The following is a 21,408-nucleotide window of genomic DNA, read 5'->3' as shown; positions in this document are numbered from 1 at the left end:
TCTTTGCCAAAAGGAACAGAACACCTTAAGCTTACAACTGTGTATGTGATTAACTACATCCAAATGATAACCCACAGGAATTCAATAGTCTGCCCAAAAACATCATCTCATTGCATATTGGGGCAAACTATATGATATACAATAAGCTTAAAATCTTAAGTCAGATCTGCTCAGTTCACAGTGTGTTCAGACAGCTGTGTCTTCTCAAACAAAAAACCCCAGTGGAAGAGATAAAAATATATTTAATTTGATAAAATACTACTGTTTCTCAAAGAGCTAAGTTTGGGGGTAATCAGATTTACTGCAGTTTATTACTTTTAATGTAGGAAATATTGGAAAAGCATCAGCCTGGTGCAGTCAAAACCTCTGAGTAAACTGGTAATCAATATAAACATCAATCCAGGCTCTTTCCACAAGTGTAAATGAAGCAAGTGTAAATGTTATACAACTTAAACTAAAACATCCCAAAACTTTAACATTATACCTGATTTCTGGCTACAGCTGAACATCTCTAGCCCTGAAACCACACTTGTAGTAAGTGCACCACAGTCTCTATATGCTGCTTTTCAGTCATTCATGTTCTCATAATCTGCACAATGATTCATTTATCTTCATTTAGCACTGCAATAAATAATGTCTTCTCTGTATTATCATGTCTTTATTATTCCATGCTGTTCACACTACTCTTGGAAAAAAAGGTTTTCCATAATTTTTAATATTAGAAGGAATTCTGGCAGGCAAAGAACACAACATGTAAGAAATTGCAGTGCATTACATTATGCCCTACCTTGACTTATGTTATTCTCCTTAGCTGTTTATGATGTACACACTATTTTCTGTCTACACAAATAATCTTTGCCAAACTTGCAGTATTATTGCCCCTATTGAAGTGACATCACCTTGGATTTTATTACTGACAAAACCCACTTTAACAAAACAGCTTACACCACAGGTTTGTTTCAATAAAGTGTCTGTATATTTAGTCAGGCAGAAAGCAGAAACAATGCCACATTCCTGATTTGTGACCATGGTCACAAGGGTTTTCAGGATGAAGAAGAGACGAGAATGTTGACTCTATGATCAGAAGGCTTGATTTATTATTTTATGATATATGTTACATTAAGACTATACTAAAAAGAAATAGAAAGGAAAAGGTTTTTTCAGAAGCTAGCTAAGCTAAGAATAGAAAAGAATGAATAACAAAGATCTGTGTCTCAGACAGAGAGCAAGAGCCAGCTCTGCCATGAGTGGTCAGTAAATCCAAACATCCACAGGAGACCAATCACGGCTCTACCTGTTGCATTCCACAGCAGCAGATAACCATTGTTTACTTTTGGTTGCTAAAACTGCAGCTTCTCACAAGGAAAAATCCTAAGAAAAGATTTTTCATGAAAGATGTCTGCGACACTGATTTTCTCACTTCCAATCAGGATAGTTTAAACTGTAAATACTGCTAAACATCAAGATAAGTCCCTAGTGAGAAAAGCCTCAGAGCACAAAGACTTTTGTCCCAAAATGTGCACATCAGGGATTGGCAGCTACAAAGAACCCAGTTTCAAGTCCAGAAACCTTAACTTGCAATCAGAAACTTTTCTGAACCATTCTTACTCATAGCAGCAGGTATTTCTGCAACAGAGTATTTTAGACCTTCCCAATAAAATGTCTTATGAGCACTGTGGGGGCCACAGTTGCTGCTGAAACAGTAGCTTCTCCTTGGGAAGTGCCAGGAGCGCCCCAAGCCCCGAGGAGCAGCGGAGCGTGTCCCTTGAACGGCGGGCACTCCTTGCACTGGTGCGGCAGGACAAGGGGACAGCGGATGGGTGACAGCTGGAGCCGTGGCACACGTCTGCTTCCAAACCCAGCAGGAGCAGAGAGGAGGCACAGCAAATCACTAGGGTAGAAAAACTAGCTCTCAGAAGCCCACAATGACATTTGTAGAATTAAAAAGAAGGCTGTGGTAACACCCACACGCACAGAAGGTGTACTGTGGACAGAATTGCAAGCGGTTATGAACAGTTCTTGCAAGTGTCAGCAATCACCATTAAAATAAATACTCACTAATATGTTGGAAATACCTGTAAGAATTGTGCAAGCTGCATGATTGAGTATAGGCAATTTTCCTGTATTACTGCTAGCATATAGAGCTATTTCTACTCCCAGTCCCCTTAAAAAATAAATTTTTTTCTAACTCCTGAAGGGGAAAAGGAAGAAAAAGGAAAAAAAAAATTACTCTGTTGGCAGCAATCCAGTACCAGACAGAATTTATTGACACTGAATCAACAAAAAAACCTCTGAATGCTCTGTTTGGTTCCCTATCCACAAGAATGTTTCAGGGAGGTGATGTGTGGAGGAAAATTATATAGTTTAATTGGATATTATTACCTATAAACTACCAGGTAGGTCCTGAAGTGTTTTGAAGTAACTGTAAAAGCATCTGCAGTAAAGTACATGAAGAACATAATTATTTGCTTATTTACTACTTGGAAATATTTTAAATCTTCTTTTATTTCCAAGTGATCTCAGCCTGCAAATGTACAATGCACCATTATAACAGCTGCAGATGATATTAGAAATAAATTGCAAGTACACTGTACAGCACTTCAGTGAATCATAGATGAGTCCTGGAGAACTGTTCTTCCATTATTATAAATGTGTACACATTACCGAATGAAATGAAAATATCATGTATTATTAACATTGTATTACAACACTGTGGGGAGGTTGCATAAAATCAAGAAAATTATAACCAGAAAAACTCTATGAAGTTAAAATATTTTAATGAAGTTTATCGAGTTTAACTCATTACCTGAAAAAATTATAAAAATGAGATATAGATACAGGATCTACCCTTAATCTCAGAACAAATTTCATTATATTAATTTCATTACAGAAGAAACTCGGCTTTTGCATGATTTAGTTTTTTTATATTTTAATCATCACAGGCTTCTCTAAATTAAATTGCATGTTCAATTGTTTGGACAAAGCAGCATAAATTATCAAAAATACATTAGAAAGTATTTTTAATAAAATCCTGCTAGGCTCTATAAATTAATGGTGGTAAGGACTGTAAAATTTCATTTTAAAATGAACTCTTGAACATCAGAGAAACATTCTCATGCTTAAATGCAAGGACACAGATTTTTCTCTAACATGGGAATATTAGTATGCAATGAAATGCTGGAAATGCCATAATATGTCATTTACACAATTTAATACTTTTTTCCATTAGAGGACTGCTTGCAGGCACCAAGATAAACTTATTACAGCAGAACCATTGGTGCTTTCAAAGTTAATACTTCATTGCATTTTCATTTCAAATTTGTTTATTCTATAGTTGGTACTTTGATTAATTTGCCCTGGACCAAAACATGGTTCTCAAGAACCACCGGTATGGACCTCATTTAACAAAATACATTTAAGTACGTATTTTTTAAATAGTGGAAAAACATTTTCAGTGACTGGATCCTAATAGCTTGTGACAACCCCTGAGGATGCAAAGGAAACTGATAGGGATGGTCATATCCACAGAGCAGGTTAAATATTTCCTTTTCTGCAGCTTCACAAGGGTTACCAATCTGGCCCTGAAAATCACCATGCCTGCCTGTAGGAGCCATTGCTTTGTTTGACCACCAAGAGAAACAACTGACACTGGGAAAACATGAATGAGAAAATCCATGCTGTGACATGTGAGCAATCAAAGCAGGAAGGGCTCTCTATCCTCTGAAGGGTCAGCCATCCTCAGTAGCTCCTCTTAGACACCTGCTCAGTAGCTGTGGAATAAGTCACAGCCTTTTGTTTCCCGGTGACTTGCCCAGAGGTTAAAAACTCCAAACCTTCAACCTCCAGCCTACATAACAAAAAAGCAACTCAGCTCCCCAAACTTTTTCTTCTCCTCTTCTCCTTCCAAAAGATATTCATCTAAACTGGAAGTTTGAAGTCAACATCAGAGATATTGAAAAATTAGGCTTTGTGCTGTTTTCTTTCTGGTTTATTCGAAGCCAAGCAGGGGCAGAAATACTACTAAATTGCTTGTGCTAAGTGCAGCAGAACTAGGTTTCCCAAAAAGAACATTGCAAAGCTCTTTCCTGTAAGCATGGGAAATCTCCTAATGCACACTAGAGTCAAAACAAAGATTTCTTTCCTTTAAGCAATATTCCAATAGGGAATGTAAGAGCTTTTAAAAATCCACAGACTATGATTTCAAGAAAGGGCTCTTCAGAACCCGTGAATTCGCCATTTCAAATTCTCAAATGAATAGCACAGACTGTGCTTTTAATAGGCACACAAAATCTTCTGAACTCTTCTGAACTCTGAAACCAAAGCATTTGACATTTGATTTCTACAGCCTCTTTAGCAAATCCCTCAGCTATGGTATATAAGCACCTGTTCCTGGCCTAAAGAAACATCCCCCTGCAGAGACTATTTTATGGCCTAGCAGGAGCTGGCTGGGCAGTCTTGACATTGGCCAGCATAAGCACCTCAGATGGAGAAGCAAGGCTACTCCATGCAGGAGAGCACTTCTTGCCATGTCTCTCCTTAAAGCACATGCTAGAAGGGGGCATTCAAGGCCTGCCTTCTCCACCACCCTGCTGGAAGGAGGTATAATCTCTGCTTTTATACTTTCCGTTCCTGGGAATCTTTCCAGGCTAATCTGTTCTGCACGGACTGTTTGGGTCACCTCTTCCCCACTAGCTAAGTGATGAGGCACTCACTGCTTTCAGTTCCTGCTGGCTGTGGCCAATGAGCTCATCAAAAGCTTGAGAGAAATCCAAAACCTCAAGCTGAGCTCCCCAGCATGTCTGGAAGCCCTTCACTGTGTCTGTCCCATAGTAATGTATTTCCATAGCTTAGCATCCTATGCAATCATACTTCACTGCATAAAGCCAAAAAAATGAAGGTTTTCAAGCTGACCCTTGTAGGATCATTCCAACCTCACCTCATAACTGCCAGCACATTAAGCCCAAATCCAAGTTTTTAGCCTAATAGTAGACTGCTTCAACCAGACATAAGCACATTCAAGTAGATACAGGCAGTTAATACCTTTGAAAAAAGACTAACTTTTGAAAGTTAAAATGCATTTGAAAACTTTGCTCCAAAGACAGAAAAAATAAAAATTGTTACCAACAGTCAGCTGTAACTCACCTAAGCTAGCTCTACTACCATCTGTTCAGGCCTAAATTCAAGCTTACAGTAATCAAAAAGAGATCTATCGGTATAAAAATAGATATATAAATAAAATAAAGCACTTTTAGAAGTAACATAACTTCTAGTAAGCACTTACAGCATCTTCTGGAGTTTACAAAATAATAAAAAACAACTCCATACAAAACACAAATCAGAATGTGATTTCTCTGTGAAGAATGACTTCCAAAGCACATCATTCAAAGGCATCTCATTCTTATATGCACTGCTTTCCAAACTGAATGTCCTACTTTAAACACATTGTCCACATTTCCAACTCTGAATTCCCCATCTATCCCCTTGCTCTTTCACACTTTATAATAACATTTCATGTATTCACCTCACTGTTCTTCAGTTAATTCTATTTTCTACAGTAAGACAGATACCAAGGTGTGAGAAATCTCAGCCATGAATCTCTGTCACAGACTTCAGCCAAACCCTGAGAAGCATCACTGAATGGGCTACAAAATATGCAAATATGAAACCTAGTAAAATATTGATGCCTTTCAAAATTAACTTTCGTATTTTCCTGCCCATAGATGGAGCTTTCCTAGCAACATTTCTCTTATAGTTCTTCTTCCTGCTTTATGAAACTCTTTCCAAACAAGGTAAACATGAGGCAAATTGCATGCTCAAAAACCAGTCTGGACACATTTTAAGCACCTGTCATCCTTGTGAAAGCTTGCCAGGGACCTTGGCAACACTATCCCCTAAGCTAGTGAGGCCAGACCACCAGGCAGCACTGTGCTGCTGGGTGGTGTGTGGCTGGCCGAGGGCCTGCCTTTCCAGCCACTCCCATTCTCCCAGTGACCACCCAGAATTGGTGGGTTTAGTGGACAACACTACCATGCCAAACTGATGTGCAGGAAGCCAAAACTATCAGTCTGTTGGTGGCACCGAGTAAAGTAAGCCAGGCAGAATATACCTGGAGCTTAGCCAGAATACAAAATGTACTACAGATTTTCTCATCCAAATGACTAAGATCTTGGATGACAAATCAGGCTAATCTCCATTCAGCAAAGGAATAAGACAGCTACAAACAGATATGCAACTAAGGTGACCTTTAAAACACAATTTTTGAAAAACAGGGGAAGAGAGAGATGGGCTCAGACCTTTTCACTGTTGTCTGCAGCATCCTGCTTCTTTGTTACTAGCTGGGGGGACATGGAGAGCAGGAGAAGAGAGAAACAGAAACAAGAGCAGCGCTCATTTCTAACAGCTGCTTCTTTGCTGCTGAAAAGGGCAAATTTACAGAGTATAGTCCCCAAGGCAACAAGCAGTTTTTAATGAGAGTCAGGGGAGACCAGCCAAAGGACCAGGTCCTTTGCTATCGGAACTAATGCACAAGGATCAAACTGGCTGGTTTTGCTGAGAAACAAGTCAAACTGTAATGTGTTCTTACCTGGGTCCATATCTGACCAACCAAAATCCCCTGTCCATTTTAAACATCTGTTTAAGCATTATAAGCAAGCATACATTTCAGGGTTTTTTCAATTGTTTTAGGATTGTGTTAGGTGAAAGAAATCAGAACACAGGAAAATAAAACAACTTTTAAATGGTATTTTTGTTTTGAGGAAATACAGCTTTATGTGATCTATGTTTAATCTTTGTCATAGTATATCAACAGAAAGGAGAAATGCATTCTTTTAAAATTTTCAGGAAAATTCAATGTATATCCCGTAATTTTACTGTCTGCCTCCAACTCTTAATGGTTTACTTATCTGCCAACTCAAGCCAAGATTTTCCATTGGCAGGATCTTTCATTTCCACTTCTCAGTCTTGGGTTCATTAGGCTAACTCTGAGGGCAGCAACTAAAAGATTCAGAAGACAACTATTACAGAGAGAAAAAATTCCTCAGTTCCTTCAAATGGAACTTTCACTTCCCTGGAGTCTCCAAAGAGCTTCAGAAATATCTGTGGGCTGGGCAGGTGTGGCAAGGAGCAGATGACTATGCTAGGATGAAAATAAAACCATGATGTTGCTTTTAGATTCCACAGCAACCAAATGCCTCAACAGATGATGAGTGTGAATCCTCCTGTGACACCTTCTCATAGCTACAAAGTCCCTTAAAGCTGAGTACCTTACCCAATAAATGGAGCCCTATGTTATTATTCACAATGCACCCACACGGCTGTTGAACTTTTTCCTGATCTTCCCTCAGTCTCTGCCTGACAGATCTTCTAGACCTCTCCAGAAATAAATGACCAGCAAGGAAAATCAGAACTCTGACAGCTAAAGTCAAACTGCACACAAATTGTCAGTCTGATTGTCTAGAATCCTCCAATCACTGCTGTAATTAGAAACTCTAATGCTATTATCAACAGTCAAAATTCCTATTGGTCAGGTCATAAACTGAGTGATTTGGTTATAACTTTTTGTAGGAGCACAGGTACATGATAAGGCAATCAGGGAATTCAGGGATTCAGTAGTCATCACCCCCAGCTGCTAAGCTGGTTTTTATCTAGCTGGTATCAGGAGGTCCTGCCTGCAAAACCATATTCAGCAAAACTCCACTTGATTGCTCATAGTGATCATGATGAGCTCCATTCAGGGAACAGCGGGTCAGAAAACAAATCCTTGTTACATAACTATAACCTATAAATACAGTCAATTTATACTTTTGTGTACTGATCATATACTGCAATTTCCTGCATAGGATGGCGCAGCAAAAAGCTCAGTCTCACAGAAAAGGCAGAAACCTATTTGCATTTTTCTGAGTTTACATAGTTTCATCAGTAAAATAGTTGGAAAACTCCCTTTTTGGCAGAGATTTTTTTGGTAATTTTTCATCTGATATGCTTATCATGGTTTAACCCAGCCATCAACTGAGTACTCCCAACCCACTCATCCACTCTGTCTTCCCCAGTGAGCTGGGGAGAGGAATCAGAAGAAGGTAAAAACTGTGGGCTGAGGTAAGAACTTAATAATAAAATTGATTTTAATTAATTAAAAGCCCAAAAACACCCCCCACCCCAAAACCCCCAAAATACATAATAACAACAAAAAGAAGAATGGAGATGAAAAAAGAGAGGACTAAACCAAAAGAAACACGAGTGATGCACAATAGAACAGTTTACCACTGTGTGACCAATGCCCAGCCCATCCCCAGGCAGTGATCAGCAACTCTTGGCCAACTCCCCCCAGTTTATTTACTGAGCACAACATTCCATGGTGTGACTGTCCCTCTGGCCAGCTGGGGTCAGCTGTACCAGCTGTGCTTCTAACACAACTAAGTAAACACCAGTGTGTCAGCAGCAGTATTCTCATACTAAATCTAAAACACAGTTACTAGGCAGAAAATTAACATTCTCCCAGCTGGAACCAGTATTCAGCAAGCAACCTTCTCCCTTCAGAATCTTAATATCTAAATATCTCTTTAAATATTTAGATAAATTTCTTGCTCCTTTTTAACTTAATTAATTAATTTTATTTTCATGCCTTCCCCCTTTCACAGAAGTCTCAATTTCAAGCCTTCAGCAGAATAAAAGACATGCATACATCCTGGCTGCTCCTTCAAGTTTACACACTGGCTGGAGCATCCCTGTGCTACAGCCACTGTTCCAGGTTTGCCCATACTGTGCTCAGCAATGAGACCCAAGAGCCATGAGGACACTGCTGCCCAGGCCAGAAGGTCTCTCCATGCTGCTGGGAAGTGTCACATTTGTCCTTGCCTGTATCTCTGCACTGAAACCAGCACTTTCAACCAACAATAAGGCACCTGGCAGAATTTCAGTTCCACCACTGCTGCAGGGAGCCCAGGCATTGAAAACCGCAAAACAAAGATACGTATTTGTCTCTGATATATTCTAAGAAATTATAAACTGCAAACCAACATCAAACAATGACAAAGATGAAATGCTTAAACACTGGTGAAGTGTAAAGCTCAGCAGAGAGAAATGGCATTGAAAGGAAATGGAAATTTTTTTATGTCAGGTTAATGTATGCTGCCATCTGGAAATAACAGCAATAAAAACACAACATGGAAGAGTGAGTAAGTTCAAAAACTAATCAAGAACAAGAAACTGGCATATGAAAAACAAGCTGTCATCTGTAACAGAGAATGAATAGAAATCACATCTATCTCATACTCCAGGAGTAAGGAAAACTGAAAGCCTATTCTGATAACATACTGTCCTGGAAAAGGGCTATGCCAGGACATCTGGAAGTTTCTGGAGCCACAGCTGATAAATTCTCATCATAATTCTAGTCTCCATCTGGCAAGTGAAAGAGTCTTCCCACATTCCAGGGCTAACCCCTATGTGAGCCTGCAGCCTCTTGCAATAACCAAGAGTGTAAGAAGAGGAATACCAGTGTAACAATACAAATGTGCACGCAGCAGCAGCTGACACCACAACATGGCTTCCCACAGCACGCTGTCCTGCTGAGGACATTTCTATCCTTTTACCCCAGTAGGAGGAAGCAGGGCTGTGTATCTCAACTCTGGCTACAGATCAGCAGTGAGAGGGGAAGGTGCAGCTCTCCCATGTCCTCCTCAAAGCTAATGCAAAAGCTCTGCTGATGGTCTGTAAGCACAGGCTGCAGTTGTGGCAAGAGCAGAGGAGAGATGTGCAGGAGAGGCGCACAGGAGAGGAGGCACAACTGGATGTGCAGCAGGTGGCCTGCATCTGAGGTCCAATTCAAACCACATCAGGGGCGGGCTGCCTTTCAAAGCAGGATGATACAATGTGGCTGTCCAAATCGCAAACAACAAAAAGATGCAAAACCAGCATCCCCCCTCTCCAACTCCCACCTGGAGTTAAACAAACCAGAATCAGCAAGGCCTAGATAGTGCTCTTTCTTGATCAATTTTCTTTCCTGTTATATAGCAGAAGGTATGATCCACACAGTCCTGAACATCTTGGCTTTCCCATGAGTTTTTGACTAGTCACAAATTCAGGCCATATTTGTGCCTATCAACATGACTGTCAGACCACTCCTGCTGGAATATGCAGCGTCAGGAATAAATTCAGTATGATCTATTCGCTTTAGCAGCTGTGTAGGGAATTCTTATTCACTGTCTATAAAGTCATTGCAAGTTTTATCCTTTGAAATCTCACTTGTATTCAGAGTTCTCTTCAGCTGAAATTATCTCATGATCAATTTTCAAATTATCTCATTTATTATCAAATTTTGATCATCACCCTTCATTCTTCTTCTGAAACCATCTCCTTTTCTGCTGTTGCTCTACTCCCATTAAAATAATCAGTACCACACCACGTTTTTCTATTTTTATATTCATACCTGCATCTGAAAGAGCAATTTTATGTTGGCAAAGGCCTAAGTCCAATACACTTGCTGGTTATTACACAATGTGACACAGCAGTATGTGACATCTACTGAGAAATAAAAATGCCAGAAGCAGACTCAGGAAGTGAGCACTGGGCACATAGCCATGTAGCAAAAGGTAGTAATGCAGGTATGTTAAAAGCTAATGAGGATAAAGAAGAAAGCCATAGTACTGTTCTCTTTTGTGTTAATGTGTATGCTTCTCAACAACCTTCCTTCCAATTGAAACCACAGCCACAGTGCAGGGAGTGGGACATCTGAAAACCAAAACACTTGTGATCAAGAGAGCCAGAGACTCCTAGGTGAGCACATGTCTGTGATATCTTCCACCACACTGCTTAAGATCTGTAGCTCTTCCATTGAGCCCGCAGAGGTGACTCTTCCTCTCAACTATAAAAAGCTTTTACTGTCACATCTATAGCAATATACAGGTAGAAGTGAGTTTACAATCCCAAATTTCAAAAGAAATTGCATCCATGAGAGAGATTTTTCTTAAGCTCTATATAGAGGTAACCAGACTCCTGAAGAAAAAGTCCATTTTATTCATTTTATTAAAATGCAGTTTACAGCTTTTTACCCTCACTATGGAGGGAAGCCGGGTCACCAGGCAGAAAATAAAAGGCAGCAGCATAGTGTCCAATGCCACGGGAATATCAACTTCTCTTAATCTGACAAAGAACTAAGGTTCAAACAGCCCACAATTATCTGAACCTCTAAGCAAAATGTTAACTGAATGAAACATATACACTATAAGCAGGCAGCATTCCCACAGGAGACCCAGGATGACAGAATTCTGTCACATAATCAGCTGATATCAAGTCTCCCTACTCATTTGGTTTCTTTCCTGAAAAGACACAGCGTGGGAAATCTCTCACCCTCCAACTGACAAGAAATAGTTTGTTTAGTCTTTCTATTCCTCCTCTACTGGGCTGGTGCTCACTGGCTTTGAAGGGCCTCCACAAAATACACATAATACAAAACCAATGGCATTCTATGTTTTTCTTTGAAAGATATAAGATCCAAGCCAACATCCTTACAGTGTTTTCTCTAAATTCTCAGGGGACCAAAAAATAAAGTATTAATCAAAGAAGATCTATCACCTTATCTTGGTAACACTGTAAACTGTTGCCAAAAGACAAGGGTCTTTATCTTCTTCCTTGCGTTTTCTACTAAGATTAGCTTCCAGTCCCCTGTCTTCAAAGAGAATGAATGGGAATTTTCTTTTGTTTTGCTAAATGAGCACTTTATTCTCATCACATCAGACTTATTTTTAGAATATTTGACTAGAATATCTGTCAGTTGCTATTTTATAAATAGAGGTTGCTAAGGAAGGAACAGTAGCTGCATTTCCTTAAGCAACAGTAGCAAAAGAATATGAAACAGCAGATGATTTCTTAGCAGAAACAGCAGACTAAAAGTAGCATTTTTCTTCTACTGTGAAGAAAACAATATTTTTTCAAAAATACAGAAATATGATCCCTATAGTTTTTCTTTTACAGGTGTAGACATGTTCACTCCCTTTTATAGGATTATTTGCCTACTTCAGAGCAATGCTAAGAATTCACAGCTTAAGGTTAGTCACAGCTTGGTAGCATTAAAGACTGCCACCAAGACTACAAGTTCCCTGTACTTGCAGAACGTATGTGTTTAGGTTTAATTTTGGTATGTAGGAAGAAATTGGTCAGAAAAAGGATTTGGTTTCTTATTTTTGTTTATTTATTTTGCTATGAACACTGTCAGATGAGAACATGGCACCAAGAATTTGGTTTTGGGGACCCAAGCTCTTACTGGGGATTCTACACCCCCATTTTAGAGGATGGATTCAGTAATTCTTTAGGAAGCTGACTGCTACACACTGTTCTGGCTGTAGTCACTAGGGGAAGATACTAAAACAGCAGATCTACTCTAGGGAAAAAAAAGAGAAAGGCTTGGGACTTGGCGACACAAGAGACAATTCAGGACAGTTTATCTGAATTAGCTAGAGATTTGCTGTGGATTAGTTAGAATAAAATAAAACTTCTGGGTGCAAACTTTTGTTCAGAATTAAACTATCCTACTTAAACTAGATTAACCTTCCAAATGTCTTACACAGCCAGTGACAACAGACCAGGGTAGAAGGCCTGAAAGAGTACCTAACATGTTCTCCTGATGAACACAGCCATGCTCCCCTTCTCGTAGCAAGAGCTGACAACTGGAACAGAAGAAACTGAGTTCAAGGACACAACAGGCAGAGAACTGGCTATCAGTTCTCAGAAAACATGCAGCTGGAGCCCAGGCACAGGCCAGTTACAGTGCTGGCAGCTCCAGCAATCACCAACTGCCTGCAGCATGGGATGGTTACATGGCGCAGCACACACCACAGCCTATGTCACAGTTCAGACAGCCAAAACACAGAGTAACATCAATTTCAGAAAGCTTCACCCCATTACAGAGTAACACCTTACCTCATCAGAAGGCTTCAGGCATCTGCCCATACAGAGTAACATCAGATCACTTCAGGAGCTGCAAGTTCTGCCCTTCTTGTTCTTTGTCCCAGCCTTTTATCCCCTCCTGTTGATGCATGGCACCTGTGTGCCCTCTGTTCCCTTTGGTGGTTGGTCAGTGCCCCTGGGCACTCCAGGGCTCGTTGCTGTCAGTGCTGCTCACAGCTGCAGTCCATGAGGGATGAGGCTCAGACACAGCCCCATTGCCAATTACCACAAAATGTGCACCTACAGTTACAGCCAAGTGGAAGCTAAGCCCTTGGAAGGCTTAATGACACCCCACTTACCTCCAGCTTGACTAGGAGAGCATCAGCAGACACAGGGGACAAGTTTCATGCAGGATATGCTGTACTTCCTAGGATTCTCTACAGAGAAAGAACAAGCTCCAGATCTGACCATGGAACCAAGTACCTAATCCTCTGTTTTGGAAGGGAACTGAGGCTTCACTATAAGGCAAATACAGGCAGCTTACTATGAGCAACAAACCTGTTGGAGTCATACCTTGGTCTGGCACCTTGGCAAGTGCTCAGCAAAAACCAGGCTTATCACAGTCACACGAGGGCTTCAATTCCCACCCTGGCAGGGTCTTTCTGGGGTGTTCACAGTGTCTTCTTCCCCAAACATCAGGTCAAACCTAGAAACTCTAAGAAGTTTTATCAGCCATTTTCACACAGGAGAGGATGACAAAAAGGCAACACTTAACACTGGAAAGTCCCTAGTGGTCAATAGCACTATTAGTGTAAGGTGTAAAGCTTTCACAACCCTAGGCATGCAGCAGAAGTTCAAGTGGCAGACTGTAAATACTTGCTTTGCTTGAAAACCAAAAGCCCTAGAGAAAGTGGAGGAGAAGGCCAAAAGCTGAAGCCATACTAGGTTCTCCTTTAGCTTTCCACTTGTCCAAGTGAAGACCAGGCAGCTGCTGGCTCCAGCTGCAGTCATGCTGGTAGTGCACTTCATCATCTGTCCAGTCTCTCAGAGGTGCTTGAGGGGAGAAAAAAACTGTTCATGCTAGTGCACAGCAGGAAAATCCGGTATGCTGGGGCTGAGGCAGCTGTCAGAGGCAGAGCTGGGTAAAAATGCTCCTGAGGTGCCTGGAGGGAGGTGCTGCAGGGCTGAGAGGTCTGGAGGTGTGCTCGCCCTTCCGCCTGCAAATGCTCCTGAGTGTCCCCAAGGCTGAAGCTGTGCAGATGGACAGGGATGTGTTTGATCAAAACAAAATCACTTTATCTGCTCCTAAAATGTAATGCACTCTCCTTTCTGATGGCAAGCCTCAGAAATACCAAAATTAGACTTCAGAAGAATATAAAAAGCTCCCTGCTAACATAATGTGCAAATGGACTGTTGCACTTACTGTGATCTTGGGCAGCAATAAAATTAGAAGGCCACAGCAAACAGCAAAGAAAATTGCAGCTAAAAAATACCAACACTATCCTTTTTTATACATATTCTTAAAATGAACGTTCTTAAAAGCTGAAGAAATGTGAGCCCGGATGCTATCACCGTATGTCTTACGCAGTTCCTGATTATACACCAACAGCAGAATCCATATAAGACAATCTAAAATGGTATGGATAGGAGCCCAGCTGGTGTCCCCATATGCCTTAGAAATTCCATTTTTAGGAACACAGCAGCATATAACATTAGGGATGCTTCTCAAACATCTCATTTATAAATGGAGCAGAGCTGTTTCACTGAAGTACACACAGAAAAGGTCCACAAGAATAATAAAATCAGTTGCATTCAAAACCACTGAAATGGTTCAACCACACTGTTTCCAGTAGGAACCACTCTGTACCAGAATATTCCCTGAACGAGAGATGCTTGCTCATCACTAGGATTTTTTTAAAAGCAATCACCAAAAAGTCATTTTAGTACAAAAGTGCCAACTTACTTTTGTTTTGGCAAACTCTTCCTACTCAAAGCTTTTTTGAGTTCAGAATGGAAGAGCTAACGCCCAAACTTCAGGGCAATGGAGAGCTACAGATGTGGGAGGGCAACTTCTGAAAGTCAGTCAAAGCAGTGTCTGGAGCTTGGCTGGTCCACATTCTGGGGAGAGTCCTTTCCCAACAGGCTGCAGACTGCAACACAGCTCTTCCTCTCATGCTTTTCAAGTTCACCAGAACTACTTCTAAGGGTAGGCCCTTAACTGTGGGGATTCTTGGTTAATTGTGAGAATATGTCACCAAATGCAATTCACATAAAATCACAATTTCATTACATGCACATCATCAACCAAAATATATGTAAAGCAGACACCTAAAAAAATACACTACATATGAATGAAAAATTATTTTATTTAAAAATACATTATACAGCAGAGTGTCTCTCTTTTTGTTTTCTCACTGCTGGTTCACAAAGATAGTATGATAATTTTAACCCAAATATTTGACTGGGAAAGATCCTGAGAAAGAGACCAGTTACAAGCTGATGATATACAGTACACTGAAAAAGAGTCATCTCTTTTAACATAAAAGAATCTCTTGGTAATCTTATAAATCAGATATAAAAAATGCAGATTTGCTACCATGCAAAAATGAGTGAACATTTCATTTAAATCTGCACACAGAGAAATCATTAGTACCTTGGAACCTAACTAGCTAGACTAAGAGCAGGGTGAGTTTAACACGGTGATACAAACTTTGGATCTACTACAATTTTGTAAACACAGTTGATAGTCTAATACAGGTGGATTTGCAATCACCTAAATAACCTAGCTGTAGCTAAGGACTCTATTCTAGGTCTTTTCTCCCCACAGATATATTTCTTCAATCTCTTAATTCTCAGCTTAGCACAATGACTTCGTGGCATATGCTCTATTGCACTCAGAGATGACTTGGCCTTGCCCTGTTTGCCAAGCACTCTTTAGGTAGTTGTATTTTAGTGAAAGCAGAGGTTAAAACATAAAGTAAAAGTGGGCATTACCTGATGACTATGTGAGAATGCACTAAAATTCATCATAGAAACAACAGACCCTGATTCTACATCCTTGTGTTTCAAACATACTCTAACAATGATTAATGCACAGGAAATACACTGAACTCTGGAAAATTTAAGGCCTAAAATGCTCAACAGCCTGCAATGACCAATTGTATTCTCAATGTTTCTATAGTGATAGCATTTTATCAGCTCTTGCCAGAGGGACACTGTCTGGCACATGTTAAGAATGTCTTCAGTATTTACAATATTCAGATCCATTTGGTGCTCAATTTTTATAGGACAACTTCACTATGAATAGTCAGCAAGACTCTTCCAAAGGCAGGGGGCTTAATCTGAATATTCACAGCAATAACAGAGATATGGTAACATTGGCTGATGTTGAAGAAAAATCAATTTGTCAACACCATGCAGGCTGGCAGAGGATTTTTTTTTTCTTTTTTTTTAAGAATATGAGCCTCAAACACAGAGATAAAAAGCTTTGTAGAGAGAAAGTCTGCCTGCCCTGGTCACTTAGGCTGAAAAAAAAAAATTGAGTCATTTTGGTTTTTCCATGAGTCTTCCATGAAAATGGAGAATAAAAACTCAGATGAACTCTCCTCACTAAGCTGGTGACCCTCTTCTTATCTTAGCACCCATTCTCCCAGCATAGTATCAGGGAGTAAAACAATCATGAGAAGATGCAGGCTGCCTTGAGTAATTTGTTTAAATGATTTATGAATAGCATGGCTTCCCATCAGATATGCTAAGCTAAGACCAGAGCCCTTAACCTTTCATGGGATATCATTAGTAATAAAGAATATATCAAAGATCAAACTCTCTAAATTATTCTCACTTCTTTTAACCTAGATACATATATGTCATCCAAGACATTCAAGAACTACAAAACAACAATTCAACTACAATTATGTCAGGAAAATATCCAAATAAATAAACTTTTAATTATGATACAATACTTATTACAGTAAAAATTGGCATTTTTTTCTCTTCAAAAGCAGAAGCACCAGTCTTACATATAACATACTGTTTTGAATGATATCTTACATGGAATACAGCGTAATACAATGTGCAAACAGCATTTTCATACAGAACATAATATTTGTCTAGTTTTTATACACTGAAATTGCCTCAAATGGAAACAAGTTCATGCTGAATTAAAAATGTAGATTTTAAAAATCAAAGTTAAATCAAAATACAAAGTACTGTTGGAATAGGTACATGAACCATTGAAAACAATGAGAAGCCAAAATAGAGGGTAATGTCAGATAATTAGTGCTCAGTTTGTCCCATTCCATCATAAAAGTAAACAGTTAATATTTTCGCTAGAAAGTAAAGTGACGTTCTAATATTTAAGAATTCTTCAAAATGTTGGTATCATTTTAGTGATGTAAAAATCAAGTCAGAAATAGGACTTCTAAAAATTTCTCATTTTTTGATACACTGCAAATATCATGTGTGGGTTGTGAAAAGAGATGAAGTCCAGTGGAGTGAATATACATCAGCGTCAACATCATGTGACTTCTGCAAAGGCCGTGATGTGGTTCTACAAGTAAAAGGAAAAACAAACCGATAAAAACCACAAAATGACACAGACAGACAGCAGTCACCTTTGTGAAAACTTGTGCCTCCTGTGTTTGAAGGGCAGCCTTGTACTTGGAGACTATTGTAGGATGATGTAAATAAAACTGATTTTCACTGCAGTGCTCTCACTCACTCCCATAGCAATTCTCAACTGCTGAAAGACTGGATAGGGAAATATGCTGAACAAAGTAATCATATGTGATGGTTCTATTATATTTTAATTTCAGATGGCTTTTGTTTGTTTTAATTAAGTTTAATTTTAAATTACATGTGAATAATTGAGTTAGCTGTACTTCTATTGCTATGTTATTAATAACTGAAAACAAAATTCCTAGAAATTAAAATGACAGTTTCTGACAGATTATAATACTCTATTTCAGTGTAAATAAAAAATTAATATTAAAATTGTAAAGATTATATTCTCCCCATGAGCTCAATGGCACTGAATTAAGTTGCAAAATGCTTGAAATCAAGTGGCATTTGGCAATTAAGAACTCATATTCAATTTATATTCAAATTTTTTTTTCAGAATCACCAGTCTCCACTTGCAGTCTACGAACATTTTCCTCTTTCCTTCAGTGGGACAATTCTTAGGAACACTGAGATGTGTATTGGAACACAAACATTCTATGTGCAACTCTAGAACCCTGCAGCATCCCAAAGAGCTTGGCTACTTTTTCATACTCAAACCTAAGCAAGTGACTCTGCACCTGAAGGGGAAAGGAACCACAGAGTGAAGTGCAGGATCCAGAGGAAGTGCGTTTCCCTTTGGGCACACTGTACCCTTGACTGCCACCATTTTTCACAAAACAACAAATGGTGGAATTAGTAAACGGAACCTTGATGTTAAGCCATGTGTTTGTTCCCAAGCACAAAAATGCACAGAGGGTAAAACACCAAGCAAAGCACTGCAAATTTTTTTTCATCACTTTGCCTCCTGGGCCAGATTAAACTCAGAAGAGAGGAGATGTGAGCTGAAGAAGAGGGCAATGTGGATAACCGGGGAGAGTGGGACCTCCCATTTTTTGCTTAAGGGAAGTCATTCAGAAAATCTCTTATCACACAGCATAAAAAATGCTGGAGAGAAACAATGTCCACCATGTAAGTTTCTATTTCTAAGTTCTTTAAACTGCCTGAATATTTGTCTATCAGTCTGAGCAGGGGGAGATAGGCAGGTATCTTTGCTTTTTCATATTAGAGAGAGGGAATTAGAAATGCTTTGATTGGAGAGTTGCCCTTTATGCCCCCATTTCCCAGCCAGGCTGGCAGCTTTGCTCCCTCTCTCACTGTGCCGTAACTGTACTGAGTCCAGGGGAGAAGCTCTCTTCCACCTCCCCTACAATATGCATTTTAGCTCTAGTTCTTGCTGTATTTCATGACAGCTTTCATAAAAGAATACTACTTAACACTTAACAGCAAGCATCTTATGTATATTCTTCCCAAAACCAGAATTTATGTATTTTAAACAAACAACCATTATTAAACCATGCCCAGATTTTTTAAAAAGCATTAGGAAAAAAAAAGTACAATTTCCTATGAAAACATTTTCAGTAAAAAACAGTAACAAATGTTATTGGTTGCATATTTTTATTCTGCAGAAAAAATGCAAAATCAGACTTCCTAAATTAGAAAAAAAAAATCAACTCCATTTTATTCGGCTGGCCAAATTCTGTTTTGAGTATACAATACAGTGGGCAAACTCAATGACTCTGGAGTTGCTGTGAGGCTATGATGACATTTTCTTCACAGTATTAATTTTCTTTATTTAGACCTCAGAAGTCATCCTGTCAACTTAAACTATTCTCAGCCTAAAATTATTCACTTTTTTCATAAGATGGCTTAAAAATGAAGAATTGGTGGGAAAAAAAGAATTTCTCTTTATTTCAATCAATTCTTTCAAGTCCTGCTATGTGCCATCCCTGTCTCTAAGTGACACACATTTGTCTGTGATGCAGAGAACCAAATGCTCTTTCATGTGGCATTAATTCAAGAGTGGATAATGATTATTTAGGGAAAGGAAAATGTGGTTCACACTCCTGCCAGCTATACTTCCAAAATGAGCAGGTCACCATCCTGGGAAGACATGCAGAGCAGGGGATATAATAACACAGAAGAAAATCTTCCTTCCTCAATAAGCCCTCAAAGAGAACTGCTAAGCTGCTGATCATGGACCTATTGATTTGGACCCTACTGAAGGCCTGTCAATTCATTTCCAATGGACTCAGCAGGGTGATGCATAACTAGGTCAAAACTAATCACTTGCTAACGGCAAGAATCACTGATACAGATTCATGCAGCTGTCTGGTTACCCGTGCTTTTTCATGCTACCCTCTCAGGCAAAACTACAAATAAGCCTTGCTGACACTCTGCAGAAAAAAAGCCAAACAAACAGCGTCCCTCTGAAATAACTACATTTCACTCTTTTAATTCTGCTTAGATTTGCTGTGACAAGGGTCAGAGTGAGATACTAACTACTGTCAGCAAACAGATTCACACAGATGCAGGAAGAAAAGCAAAAAACCATGCATAAGACCTCAGCTCCTCCAATTCCGTGGGAATTTTTTTTCCCTAAAGTTCCCTAAAGAATCAGAAATGCTGAGGGTCTGCTCAATGGCAGCAGTCTCACAGGCAGGCAGACCAGCATTTGTACCATCTCTTCTAAGAGGACAGTACCAGGCTGGTGAGCAAAGCATGCATCATAACTGCACTCTCACAACAGTAACAAAAAAGGTAAAGCTAAGGGCTAAGCCTTGAGTGCAAGTTTCTGGGGAAAATGATCCACAACTGTATAGGTTCTGTTAAGTTTTAATTAATTTCTGTTGATAAGCAATGCTATAATATCAAAGCATTGAAAAAATACATTAAACTTTTTGTGATTTGCAGTTTTCATTATATATATTAAATATTTTTAGTTTGGGGTTTTTTTTACTTTGTTCTTATCGATACAGTTAGAAACATTCAAAAATAGTCATCATCCTAAAAAGAACATTCTTCCCTTTTTGAAAACAGGACTTTGTAAAATTGTTTGTAATTTGTCCCACAGTAGAGTTCGTTAAAATAGAAAATACCACTGTAGTACCTTAGGCAAATGATAATTGATCAAGCAATAATAACAATAATGTTATCATGCAGCTCTCTGAATCAGCAGAGTGTATTATCTGCTTTTACTGGAGCAGTGAGTTTCGGAGCAGGTGTTAGTGCCCCACACCCTGCACAGAAGGCGGGCAGGCAGGGCAGTGCCGTGCCAGTGGCGCTGCACTGCCGCGCACATACGTGATTGCCTTATTGCCTTAGAGCAAGGGGTGTTATTGCCTTAGAGCAAGGGGTGTTATTGCCTTATTGCCTTAGAGCAAGGGGTGTTATTGCCTTAGAGCAAGGGGCTCGCCGCGCTCCGGCCCCCACAGCCACGAGAACAGCCGAAGGATGCGCGCTTTGAGGGAGGCTCCTCGCAAAGCATCTTCTTGGCTGTGGCTAACGCCTCGATTCTGTAACACCTACAACATGCATGTTGGAGGAGGTCACACTGAATGTATTGTTCCAATTCCCATGTTTAAGTATTAGTTTATCTGAGCATTAGATGTAGTGATCACTGTTTGCATTCAATCAGAAATAACTCTTGTACAATCCCTCAGAAGCAGATTTCAGCAGAAGAGTAGGACATGAATACAAATTCAAATCTTTGACATTGAAACAAAACTGCTTATGATTTTTTATGAGCTGACTGTCCTGGGTATGTGTTTGTGGTATGTGTGTGAAGCAGTGTTGTATTGTATCTCCTTTAACAGGCTGCATTATCAAGAGAGAATGATTATGCCAACAACTGCCTATAATCTGATGTAAGCACATGGGCTCTCATCAAACCATCCTGGAGAAACAAGTATGGACATCTATGAATGCTTTTGGACATCAAGTACTACAGTATTTGGAGACCTCTCAATTAAA

The 21,408-nt window shown here is 39.5% G+C and overlaps 1 protein-coding gene across 2 annotated transcripts in view; it reads right to left on the bottom strand.

The window, feature by feature from the left end:
- Window positions 1–15,227: 15,227 nt before the first annotated feature.
- Window positions 15,228–21,408, bottom strand: part of PLPPR5 (phospholipid phosphatase related 5) — a 45,188-nt gene continuing 39,007 nt past the window's right edge. Inside the window, exon 6 of one of the 2 annotated variants that reach the window (XM_036387390.1) lies at window positions 15,228–17,428. In XM_036387390.1, the coding sequence (XP_036243283.1) occupies window positions 17,396–17,428 (33 nt within the window). In that variant the 3' untranslated portion in view covers window positions 15,228–17,395. Of the gene's footprint in view, window positions 17,429–20,810; window positions 20,961–21,408 lie in introns of those variants that run through there. The other variant, XM_054515713.1, reaches the window with a different exon arrangement.

The sequence above is a fragment of the Molothrus ater genome, chromosome 9, assembly GCF_012460135.2.
Source record: "Molothrus ater isolate BHLD 08-10-18 breed brown headed cowbird chromosome 9, BPBGC_Mater_1.1, whole genome shotgun sequence".
In the NCBI taxonomy this organism is placed as follows: domain Eukaryota; kingdom Metazoa; phylum Chordata; class Aves; order Passeriformes; family Icteridae; genus Molothrus; species Molothrus ater.
Note: the sequence above shows the minus strand (reverse complement) of the source record. Positions and strands in the feature narration are given on the sequence as shown.